Source organism: Amorphotheca resinae (genome assembly GCF_003019875.1).
Source record: "Amorphotheca resinae ATCC 22711 unplaced genomic scaffold M430scaffold_8, whole genome shotgun sequence".
Taxonomy (NCBI): Eukaryota; Fungi; Ascomycota; class Leotiomycetes; order Helotiales; family Amorphothecaceae; genus Amorphotheca; species Amorphotheca resinae.
Genome location: NW_020194478.1, coordinates 302,868 through 314,863, shown reverse-complemented (window position 1 = coordinate 314,863; position 11,996 = coordinate 302,868). Strand labels below are relative to the sequence as shown.

Genomic DNA, 11,996 nt, shown 5'->3' with positions numbered 1-11,996 from the left:
CCAATCCTTCAGTCGGAAGCACCAACTGTTGGTGCAACTGGAGGCCGGTCTAGAAATGCGAAGTGTTGGTGATGGTAAAGATTAGATTGGCTCAGACAATCTATAAATACATACACTACGAGGTGAAGCAGTATTTATATGGAATCTGTAGCCTCCGGAAAATGTTGAAAGCAGCATCGACATCTCACCTCTTTTCAATATTCAACATTCAGTGATCAATTCCGACTATTTCAACGATCTGCATTCCCGAGATTCCGCAACCATTTCCGAGAACATCACCGGAACCATGTCATCTTCGCACTGGAGGCCCCACGGCCTTGTCACGAAACAACTTCTAGAGGAATCATACCGCGCAGCCAAAGCATCTGTTGACAAGGACGGATATAATGCGAAAGAGCACTATACTGTAACATACTTCGAGGACCTGTTCAATAAAGTCATTTTCAGCAACGATCATTTCAAAGTCAACTCGCAAATACCACCAGCATCGAAGAAGGGGACCGAGAAGGCGTGCGATCTCGTCATCAAGTATTTTGATCAGGATTGGCAAGGTCAAGTTCTCTGTTTTGCTGAGTGTAAACGGAGGGAAAAGACTAGCAGGTCTAATATCCGAGATCTGGAGATGCAAGCTCGAGGATACTGCCAGGATTACCTGGCTGCTAACTCCAAGACCGACGTGGTCTATGCTTGTACCCTTGTTGGAGTCTGGGTGCGAGCTTGGATAATCGACAGAGACATGGGCGGGTTCAAAGCTTTGTGGGGCGAGAATAAGCTAGGCATGTTTGATAGCTACAAAGACACCGGTGCAGACGAGAATAAACAACTTCTCGAATGGGCGTTTGAGTCTATGAAGTCGGTTCCACCTCAGGTAGTTCGCATTGGCCAGAGTTACCATGACATTGGCAGCAATATCTATGCTGTTCCTGGAGGAATTCTTGGTTCATCACCTGGAGCGGCTCCAGCACCTGCAGCCGCGGCTCAGACTCAGACCCCAGTCCAGGTGGACGTCTACGAGTCACAAAGTCTACAAGGCACCGTGTACTGTTTCACTGGCTCGGGCGGTATGAAAGTTGAAACTCTGCCGGAGGAATGGCAACAAGTCACGACTACCTCCAATGGGGAGGCTAATTATTACTACATGAACGCTAGAAGGTCTGTGTGGACTTGGCGAATGGGGAGCGAGCAAATGGGCAGTGATCAAGACCCTAAAGGAAAAGGAAGGCAGCGGTAATGGCTCGGATTGTCATGTCGGAGACTGAGGTACAAACCCAAATGTTGTTCAGAGTGTTTTGGGCTTTTTCCTTACTTCGTTATTGCTGCAAAGTTTGAAGTGGTAGCAAGTCAGGATATGAAGCAAGGGTTTTCTTATTTTTGAATTTGAATTGGTTTTCTTATTTTCGAATTGGTTTGCTTTGAATTTTGAATTTTGAGACTCGTTGAAATGCTTGTGATTTGGCTTCCGTTTCCAGACCCGGACATGCACACTGGCTAGCTGATAGAAGGAGTCCATTGATGGATCTTTGTGATCGATCAGAGACATCCGCTGATTAAGGTAAAATGAAAAAGACTATCAGATGAAGGTCAAAATTACAACCTCATGATGTCGATGCAACAGTGCCGATAGGTTATAGAATCGGCTGGCGAGAATTGACAATTTGTTTTTTCTTGCATCAAGAAACTCCCTTATATTCAGTTGTTCACTTTTCAAGCTTTGTTTTTCGCGTACCTAAATATTTCTTCTCTTTCTCCAGGATCTCCATGATCTTCGTGGACTGATAGCGCATGAAGGGCCGAGCCGTGGCCCCTGTACGGACTAGCCGAAAATAGGGGTACGGTTAGCCGAAATCAAGCGAATACTCCGTAGTAACTTCTCACTTCCATCTCGCCAAACATCCACATCTACATGAATCTTATCATACCCAGAACGTAATATCAGCTATTTGATTACCTTGCATATTTCATACGGTCATATACCGTGCCGTTGTTCTTGTCGCCGACAGACACTTTTCGTAGTAGACTTCCATGTAAGAGATTATTTTTCATCCTCCCTATGATATTGAGGAAAGAAGAAAGGATTAAAATTAAAAGCAGGCAACAGCCGTGTAATCAAAGTCTTTTGTGAAGAAATTGACTTATGATTTGGTGATTAGGTTAGATATATGTTATGATAAGTTCGCCTTCAAGTGCCAAGGCCTGCAAAGCACGGGAAGTCCTTCTCTGCCGTCTCCTCCTCAAACCCGACACATTTCCAGCACTTAAACATGCCCTCTGGGTCATATTTCTTCTTGATTTCACTCAACCTTGGATAATTGCCTCCCCACCAGGTCTCCCTCCAATTTTGCGTCCATGGATTTGCCTCGTTGAAATATGCACCGCCACCGGGAGTCAACTCTTCGAATAATGACGCCAATCCCTGCTCATTCCGGACGATCTCCTTACGCTGTTCGACTGTGCTGTTCCACGGGAACCAGAACCCAAAGCCCAATTCCCACAGGCTGTCTCGCCATGCCGGCGTTGTGGAGGTCGAGTTTGCCACATAGGGGTAGAGCCATGGTGCTGCCGAAGGGATGTATGGCGAAATTCCAGAAGACAGAATAGGGTTAATGAAGGAGAGGAGCTTTGCACGTCCTTCAGCAGAGGAGAATAGAGACGCAGGGATGAGGCGAGAGCCGATCATTAGCGAATATCCAACTGGGGCTCCATGCTTCAGCAGGTATTTCGCGTAGAAGCTGTACCACGAGGGGAGGGTCTCGATAACGACCGTCCCATTGTTGGCCCTTGCAAAGTCTGCAGCAGGCTTCATGGACTCGATTGCAGAGGATAGGCTTAGAAGCGGCGTCACGCTGACGAGGTTGTTGTAGACATAATGCCCGCCCCAGCCTTGATTTGCCCACGGCAGAGCATTGTTGACGATGATTTCGAACCATTCATAGACGTTAGTCTGCGTTTGGTTATACTCAATTGAAGCTACAGCAAGGGTGATTGCCGGTTCCACTCGATGTGTGGCTTCCATAACGACCCCGAAGGTTCCACCACCGCCTCCGCGGAGAGCCCAAAATAGATCAGGATTTGTACACTCATTTGCAACACGCAGAACCCCGTCAGCGGTTACCACCTTATATTGCACAACGCGATCAACACCAAGTCCATAAACAGGGGATAAAACAGAGTGACCACCTCCCTGGACCCAGCCCCCGCTTACACCTATGGTGGAAGCGTAACCTCCAATGAAAGTGATTCCTTGATCTTCTGCAAACTTGTATACCTCATCAGAATTCACACCAGCAGCTGTGGTGATAGTATCTGTTGCTGCAAAATTCGAGCATCCTTCTGGAACGAAACTTCGATTTCGAGACATCCCATCTAACTTGCGCATCCAAAGCGCGAGGGAGTTCTTTAGGCTGCTCCGGCCTAGATAATCATGCCCGCTGTTCTTAATTGACAACCGGATGCCATGCTCACGTGAGAAATCGAGAGCAGCTCTGACATCGGACGCAGATTGGACCTCGATGTAAATGGGAGAAACGCTTCCTTGATTGCAGCTGATACTTGTAAAAGCAAGGGGGTCCGTTGGATTAGCCGTATCGAGGACACACTGATCCGTTGCATTGGAAAGACACATCTCATCCTGATTGTTCATGAATCCACTGTAGAACTGTGCTCGGAATTTGGAGGATGTATAATTGTCTTGGATCGCAGCACATGCTGATGCATCTGGAGATATTGCATTGCCATTGTACACTGCAAAGCACGGAAGTGATAGCGGAGTGGCGGAATGGAGACGTCCCCCGAGGGTCTGATTGAGGGACATCCATATGTGAGGATCCTGATTGAAACCCAGGACCTGTTGAATAAGATGAAAAATCAGAGAGAGCTGACAGAGCAAATGAAACATCTTGAAAGTACCCCGATCTGAACCGAGGAGGGTTTTGGAGCACATATAGAAAATTCTGGAAGAATAAAAATTGGGAGAAGATCTGTCCTATTATCTTACCACTACTCTAGCGTACCGCACAAAGCACTTGGTGTTGAGGTTCTCAGACCTTACAATCTTTTTACTACTTTAGCGTAACGCACAAAACTGTGGTTTTGGGATCACGATCAATTGATGCTCGAATGTTGATGTCGTGCGACTACATCTTCGACGGGCTAGGCGCTGCATAAAACAGGGATCGGGAGAGGGATTGATATTTAAGCCCCTAGATTGTTCAACTCGTCAGTGCGACAACTTCTCTGCTATATAACAGAAAGAAAGGACGTAAGATGATCAATAACGCAAATTCTATAGTCCTAGATACTTCCTTTTCAAATAGGATCTGTTACAGCGTTTAATTTATATCAGAGAGAAAATGGGATCAAGAATCCTCAATAACTTCATGTCCATGTTAGGCACCGAATCATGAAGAGGGACTGAGACACTTTTATACAGACCGCTTTGTCCACGGCCTCGGCAACACGAATATTGAAATATATCTCTCAATATTTTACAATGCATAAATGCAAAAATAGAAGGAAATCCAAGAAATCAACCCCTAATTTAGGATAATGTTCTTTTTCTTAAATTCTTTACGCAGAATATCTGAATGTATATTATATTCATGACGTTGAATTCAAGTTACGTTCACCTACCTACCGTATAGAGCGGCACGTGTATTGTGAAATTTTTCCTCCTGCTTTGTATGCAAAGCGTCAATCAAAATCACAAACAAAATATATCCTACACCCATATCCAAAGAGCCACCAGGGTGTATATTTCAAGGCGATTATACAGCATACATTCTTTGGTTCTATGGCTAAAGCAGTTAAGAGCAGAGTAAATTAAGGAGAATAGAGCATTTATTGCTAATGAAAACATAAAGTTGTGAATTAAAACAAGGATTTGTTGAAAAAAGCATCAAAGTGTCTTTAATATTAGAGGTTTAGCTATCTTCTCAAAAGCTTGCTTCTTTATTCTGAGACAAAGACGAAATTAAATCACTGCTTCATGTTTCTTGCCCCTCTTCTCGGACGACGGTAGATACGTGCATGGATCTTACAGCCTACAACTACTATACATTAAGATTGATTAACTACCTTATTTACAAAGCACTATTGATAAAAGGAGATTTAGCCTAATTCAGGATGTCTTTTATATCTATATAATGACTTTACCAAGCTTTACACTCTAAGACACCAACCTAGTTTACCGCAGCATGCCAGAATTATGGGAGAGACAATGCTAGATAATTTTATGCCTCTGGTTAGACCTATTGAATTCCTGTATGATCTCAGTTAGATGACCAAGATTAGTGAAAGCTGGTAATAAAAGTGAGAGTTGAGCAAGAATGACAGCGAAAGAAGAGAATGACAGCGAAAATTAGTAGTAGTAGTAGTAATGTCATCTTCTATTGAATACTGTAAACGAGTACGTCATACGGTCACAAAGAGAGGTGTTGCTGTCAAAGAAATTAAGGAGGTGTACTCGTCGATATCTATATAACTCTGGAGCCGACGTCGTCTTATACAAGTATGTAAGACGACAGTGTACCGACCACCTTAACAGGTTAAAACTTAAAATATGTGGCTATGTTCCCGACAGGCAAAGTTCAGGTACAGCTTCAATCGCGATGCGAAGAGATGTGGTCAATGAAGCTAGGATTGATGGCGGGATAGAGACAGTTAAGAATAGTTTCCAATTATTCTACCTAGATATGATTGAGTTGCCTTGAGATAAACCTCAAGTGCCCGCAACATTTCGTTCGGTGTCGATCGAGATACCGGTGTTTTATGACATGAAGAAAGTTCTCTTGATATTGGGTATTGACAATCCGGACAATATCTAAATATATAATCAGCTAAATGCAGGAATATAATTCTCCGCGCGTGTCAGACCCCAGAAGCCGTTCGCGGGACCAACCGCTTCTCGCATTGCGGGGAATGGTCAAACCAGCCAAACACACCAGACCTCGGCGCCAACCAAATCTCTCCTCACTAACGACCTCTCACTCAATTCCATCTGACGACGATGCAGCAGATCTCTATTCACGAGCTCTCTTTATTTAAGGGGGCTTCGTGCGCTGCCATGGTAAGGATGAGTTCATTGATGGATTGTTTTGTTCTAAGCCCCTCATCCCTCCTTCCTTCCTTTATGCGCAGGTAAAGAAGATTCACCACCACAGCCGCAACGCCCCGAAACACCATTCCTTTGAACCCCGAGTCTTTCATCTTTCTTGTTTCTACTAGAATCCCTCTTACGGACTCAATTATCCTTTCTGGCGCTGGATCGCAATCCACTTTCTTGTCCTCTGCAAGATTAACAACCTCGAGTTCGAACATCCACAGCACCCAGTCCATCCCTAATACCCCTCGTTATTACAAGTCAAGTCTCCCAGGCATATTCAGACCGCGAAGTGCAGTCAAACCTTCCTCCGACCTAAGATAAGATGGGACTCATCCGCGGCTGCGAGATGACCATGGCACACATCGCCCTCACCGTCTTCCGCTTCATCCAGATGATCTTCGCGCTCACAGTCTGCGGCCTCTACGGAGTGGACCTCCACGCCGCGCACAAAGAGCACAAATACAGCGATGCGAAATGGGTATGTTCTTTCTGTCTGCCCCTTCCTTCTCCCCCTCCAGCATGCTAATCATAGTGCGCCATCACAGGTCTACGCCGAGGTCGTCGCCTCACTCAGTGCCGTCACCGCCTTACTATATATGATTCCAATCGTCGCGCGAGTGCCGTTCCTGTTCGTCTGGGATGCGCTGCTCTTCATACTTTGGATCGCGCTCTTCGGCCTGTTTGGCAAGATGTACATCCATGCGGACGCGCAGGGCGATGGCGGCATCATACGCATGAAGCATGCCGTTTGGATTGATTTGGTAAACGCGCTATTCTGGCTGGTCAGCGCTGGAGGCATGGCGATCTACGGATCCAGGCTGAGAGCCAGGAAGAACGTGGGGAAGTCGACGGTATAGGTGTGCTTGGGAGGAGGTCGACTCGGTGATAGATTGGACAGGTCGCGGGCGGGCGAGACATTGCGGATGGGTCATTGGCCTGGGGATTATGAACAGGCGCGCTCTCATTCTCGTTCGATACCCCTTGTACAGTATGTATGCTTGTAGTAGAATTTCTTATACGCCGGCGAAGACATTCATTACCTTCTTTCGAGATACTCGGAGCACGAACATCTCCATCCCCATATCCAAAACGACTCCTTTCCCCTTTGCTCTTTGCTCTGGTAGGCAAAGCAAAGAATAATATTCTGCGATCTTCATAAAAGGAACAAATGCAAAATGCATCAAGCTTTCACGAGAGGAACGGTAGTACATACTATATACCTCTTCCCCCGGAAACGATAAACAATGTGCCTTTCCCTCCCCATCTGTTCCTTCAAATCTGAGGGTGAAAATGAAATTACCTTTTGTTTCTAACCCCGCTCTTCTTTCTCGGATCTTGGGATTCTTTGGGCTGGGGATATAGATAAATAGATAGATAGGGGTGGATTTGGGGATTTGAGGATTTGGGGATAGAGCAAGACAGACTCTCCAACATCTTTTCCCGGTATAAAAACCCTCCTGGTTAAAAATCCCCTCAAATACCTGTTTTTCCTACTTACAGGGTATATCATCTGCCCATTTGTTTATGCCGGGCTTATCCTTTCCTGCCAACCCACCCCGCATCAAGCCAAGAGACGTGTCTCACCGTCGCAGAGACATAAGGCTGATCGGCGCCCGTTTGCGGAAAAGAGCGGGTTGGGGGGCCATCAGGCCGCGGATTTTGCGGGTTTCAAAGGCAAATAAGGGCAATGGTTGGATAGAGGATGCGCCGGGGACTTGGTGGGTGCATGGTTTGAAACCGAATGTGCACGAGTCCATATCATTCCCGTTCAACGAAGTCCGAGTACGAGCAAAAGTTTTTGTCTCCCTACCATCGCAAGTGATTATGATATGTGAGGCGAAAATGGGTACGTAGCGAAAGAGGCAGCATCGGCGATATCTCTGGCGTGAGGTAATCAGTAATTGAAAGCTCTCTCTCTCCCTCCATCGACGAAAGCTTGGGAACCTCAAATTCCTCGACCTCCATGAGCAAAGGGCAATTTTCGACGGAATAAAATTCCGCGTGCGAGGGCGCCAGCATCAGCGATCCAATTTTCCGGCCGGGAACGATCGAGGATGACAGAGGAACATTCGAAGATGACTGAACTGATACGCCCCGGCTCCCCACGCCGGTGTTATTGGAGGGCTGGGCGTTGCGCGATGCGTTCATCCTCCCGTCCTTTGGTGGGGCGGCGGGCGTCCTGAACCAGGGAAAAGCATTCGGAGTTGAGTCCACCGCACTGGGGAGATGGGTTACCACCGCCCTGCGACAGAGATCTGGGCTATACGCTGGAAACTCACCTGCTATGAAACGAACAACAGCTGGAGAGAGCTGCGAATGGGCGGAACGGTGCGCGAGAGAGGCTGGCAATAGGAAAGGGAAGGGTAGGTAGATTTGAGGCGATTGCCAAAGCTGTGAAAAAGAAAATATCTCCTCGGAGCAGCATGATGTCCGACAGACAGGTGACGGTGGCAAGCAAGAAAACAAGGGAGCAAAAGAGAAAGCAGAGCAGAGGTAGAGGCAAAGGCAAAGGCAAGAGGCACAAAGCACAAAGCAGAAGAACCAGGCACAAACAAAATCGATTGATTCTCTCTTAACCTTCTTTGTCTTGAAGTTTCCCCTGCGCCCTCAACTCCTGATCCATGTCCCACGGCTCGACTGAATCTTCCTCTTCTTCCACTTCTTCCACCTCTTCTTCTTCTCTTCTCTGACACAACCCACAAAGGCCTCAACTCAACTAATCCACGGCCAAGTCTCCCCAAGACGTCTCCACCACAGGATCCGCCCAGCAACTACGACGCAAGTGGCAATCGGCGCGCAGGGGGCGCTCGTAACGATTACGAGTTGCTATAAGCCGCGCTGCTAAACACACAACGGGCTGGTGTTATTGTACAAGTGTCGCTCCAAGATCTCCAAGTGTCCCCCCCGGGGATGATAGGGATGAGGATAAGAACTCTACTAATACCTGGGTAAGGTCTGTACCTGATATTATAGTATTCTACTGATTTAAACCTTGTTATTCTAGGGATGTAGCCTGCCAAGCCGTATCTTCTAGTACACGTATAACACCTTAACGCGGTAACTGTACGGGGTCTAGTAGCTAATAGGACAGTGGTTTTTCTAGCTAAAATCACTATAATAGAGAAGCTTCTTATTAGTAAAGCTAAAGGTCATACAACGGCAAAAACTGTACTAGGCAACGGTTAGTAGACCGTCTAAAGTCCTTACCGCTACTCTAGAGTAGCGGTAAAAATTTTTTTTACGATCACTATACTAACGGTTGCCTGGTCACAAAGTCTAGGTTTTGTGTAAGCCCCTAGTAAGACTATAAACTACTAGAAAATCCTTAAAAATTATAAACTATAATAGATCTGATTAAGAAACTTTACGCGCTAATACTACTCAAATGTCTTCTTCTAAATCAACGATTACAACGATAGGCTATAAAGAGAGTGCTCCTCTTATAGTGTCCGATTCTACTAGTAGGTAGGCTCCTAGGAGTTAGCCGGACAAAATAAAGAGTAGTGAGTTTAATAAGATTCTAGTAGGAGATAAGTCTGACTACTTAATAGAGGAAGCTAAGACTAATACTAGTAGGGCACTACGCCCTAACAACTTTGATTAGGCCGCTAACGCACAAGACTACACAGACAGACTAGCTAAGAAGGCAAGACAGAAGGAGAAGAGTAAGAAGAAGAAGGAAACTAAGAGGTAAAAGGCAAAAGAGGGTAAGGGAAAGGCTATAACTAATGCCGAGGGATCTAGAGACCTAGAACCGACAACGTACACTACTACTAAGAAAGTACTACTCCTAACTATAACAAGAGCTAAAGGGATACCTACTCCTAACATCCTTGTTAATAATGTAGTACTTAAGACTTTTATCTAACGGTCTTAGACCCGCCCTAGTACCTTTACCTTATAAAAGTACTTAACTCTAAAAAGAGGACAGTCGTAAACAACTGTTAAGACATTACCCTTAAAGAGATCAAGAAACAAGACTACGAGCCTAATATACCGTACGGCTCTCTAAAGCAAAGCTGTCGACCCTACTAACCTTAAGAACAGACAAACGAGACAAGGGGCAGGTCCGGTCATACTAGTAGAGGGCAAGAAGATCTCTAAGTATACTAATAGCTTTTACGTCTACATTAAGCTCGCCTAAGAGGCTTAGGAGTCTAAGGCTGTCACTTATAAGGCTGTCGTCTCTACTCTCTTAAACTTAGGACATGTTAAGATAGGCGATCTTAAAGCTGCCTTTAGGATCGACTAGAAGGGCTAGGTAGTAAAGCTATAAGAGAGAGAGAACTATAAGGCCTTAGACAGAAAAGTTGTTAGGATTACAGGCTATGCCGCCTATGTCTTAGTATATAAAGGGGCTAGAGCAAAGATCTTTGTAGTAGACAAGACAGGTAGTATTAAACCAGACACCTTAGTGACTAGTATTACTAAGTACCTAAAGGACTTGCTTTAGTAAAGAGGAATTTAGTTCTAGATAAGGATATAGAATTATATAAGGGTAAGGGGTAACCGTACCTTACTATAGTTTTTAGCCCTCCTAGAACTGTCTAAGGTTACTGTATCTATCCTAGAGGTTAATAGACTAAAGAAGGTGTTTCTATACAGGTTTAGGGCCGTAGGCCTTATAAGGACGAGGTATAAGATGTACTAACAAGTACTTGACAAGAATAAGTACAAAGTGCTAGACTGTCTAGAGCTCTGTAGTGTTGTTATGCCCCCTTCTAAAAGACTATATAGGTGGCTTGTAGAGCTGCCCGAAAATCAAGAGAACCTGTATAAATAGAGTATTATTAGTATTAATAAATGTGTAGTCACTTAACTTGACGGCCCGGTTCTGTGACCTGTACAACATAATATAGAGTAAAGAAATTAATGTCGTAATAACACAAGAATCCTGCCTAACTAAGGTAGATGTAAGAGAGCTTAAGGTCTTATACCCTCTAATCTCGATTATAACAAACTATAGGAATAGTAGGGGAGGCGTATTAACTATAATTAATCTTAGAACTACTAAATAGTATTAGATACAAGAGGAAGAAGAGGGCCACATTCTGTTCTAGGATAAAGACAGTAGAATACTAAGTTATAGAGTAAAAAGTAGAGGACAGGTACTTATAGTAACTAACGTCTACGCCCTAGCTAAAACAATACAGAAGCTACTATAGCTAAGGAGAATAATTAAGGTTGTAAGAGATTTAAACTACAGGATTAATAGTAACATTATTACTAGAGACTAGAACCTTACTTTAGCTATAGACTACAGAACCCTCTAGAGAGACGCGGCGATAACAATAAGAGTAATAAACAGGCTAGTTAAAGTAGTTAGAAGAAATGACTACAAGTATAAAGACAGGTAGCGTAACAGACACCTAGACTCTAAAGCGTTTACATTCTATAGATAGAAGAATAGGACCCTTAAAGGTATCTTAAGGATTAATAAGATATACCTAAGGTCTGACTAGATACGGTATTTAAGCCGGTAGGACATCGTGCCTACCGGTTTAGGTACTAACTACAGAGCGGCCCGGGTAACCCTACAGTTCCTACAAAGTATACTAAGAGGACCTAAAAGATAGAGAATAAACCTACTCTAGATAAAGAAGAAAAGGGTGTAGGAACTAGTAGTTACAGCCCTAGAAGCACTACTAAGAAGGCAACTAAGAGAGGAATAACAGGCTTTTAAACTTGTTCTAAAATAAGTACTACAAACAGAGGCTAAAGTATCCCTAGTAACTGATAAGAAGCTAAGGACGTAGATATAAAGGAAAAGGAAGAACCTATAAAAGAGGAGAGAGGTAAAACGCTATACAGACTTAGAGCTAGAGGCAAAAATCAGATTACTAGATACATAAGAAGAGTACCTAAACGTATAAGAGTACCGGAATTACTTATATAA

General features: G+C 44.6%; 5 protein-coding genes across 5 annotated transcripts; 2 read left to right on the top strand and 3 right to left on the bottom strand.

The window, feature by feature from the left end:
• The first annotated feature begins 187 nt into the window (after positions 1-187).
• On the top strand, positions 188-1,620 carry M430DRAFT_35723 (hypothetical protein). The gene has a single exon (XM_024866798.1). The coding sequence runs from the start codon at positions 287-289 to the stop codon at positions 1,229-1,231; it is 945 nt and encodes a 314-aa protein (XP_024719459.1). The 5' UTR covers positions 188-286; the 3' UTR covers positions 1,232-1,620.
• A 559-nt stretch (positions 1,621-2,179) lies between these two features.
• Positions 2,180-3,811, bottom strand: M430DRAFT_105128 (hypothetical protein; the record flags this gene model as incomplete). The annotated part of the gene is made up of 1 exon (XM_024860980.1): positions 2,180-3,811. The coding sequence occupies one exon, from the start codon at positions 3,809-3,811 to the stop codon at positions 2,180-2,182; it is 1,632 nt and encodes a 543-aa protein (XP_024719458.1).
• Positions 3,812-5,984: 2,173 nt separating this feature from the next.
• On the top strand, positions 5,985-7,126 carry M430DRAFT_35720 (hypothetical protein). Its single transcript, XM_024866797.1, has 2 exons — positions 5,985-6,578; positions 6,646-7,126. The coding sequence occupies exons 1-2, from the start codon at positions 6,453-6,455 to the stop codon at positions 6,955-6,957; spliced, it is 438 nt and encodes a 145-aa protein (XP_024719456.1). The 5' UTR covers positions 5,985-6,452; the 3' UTR covers positions 6,958-7,126.
• Positions 5,998-6,450, bottom strand: M430DRAFT_253619 (hypothetical protein). The gene has a single exon (XM_024865234.1). It carries the CDS (start codon positions 6,331-6,333, stop codon positions 6,022-6,024), a length of 312 nt encoding a protein of 103 aa, XP_024719457.1. The 5' UTR covers positions 6,334-6,450; the 3' UTR covers positions 5,998-6,021.
• A 796-nt stretch (positions 7,127-7,922) lies between the features above and the next one.
• M430DRAFT_20175 (hypothetical protein) lies at positions 7,923-8,525 on the bottom strand (the record flags this gene model as incomplete). Its single annotated transcript, XM_024864241.1, has 3 exons — positions 7,923-7,980; positions 8,031-8,318; positions 8,380-8,525. 3 exons carry the CDS (start codon positions 8,523-8,525, stop codon positions 7,923-7,925), a joined length of 492 nt encoding a protein of 163 aa, XP_024719455.1.
• Positions 8,526-11,996: the final 3,471 nt, after the last annotated feature.

Coding starts and splice junctions, on each gene's coding strand:
- M430DRAFT_35723 (XM_024866798.1), top strand. CDS start 287: ATGTCATCTTCGCACTGGAGGCCCCACGGCCTTGTCACGAAACAACTT.
- M430DRAFT_253619 (XM_024865234.1), bottom strand. CDS start 6,333: ATGGACTGGGTGCTGTGGATGTTCGAACTCGAGGTTGTTAATCTTGCA.
- M430DRAFT_35720 (XM_024866797.1), top strand. CDS start 6,453: ATGGCACACATCGCCCTCACCGTCTTCCGCTTCATCCAGATGATCTTC. Junction 6,579..6,645: donor AATACAGCGATGCGAAATGG/GTATGTTCTTTC, acceptor GCGCCATCACAG/GTCTACGCCGAGGTCGTCGC.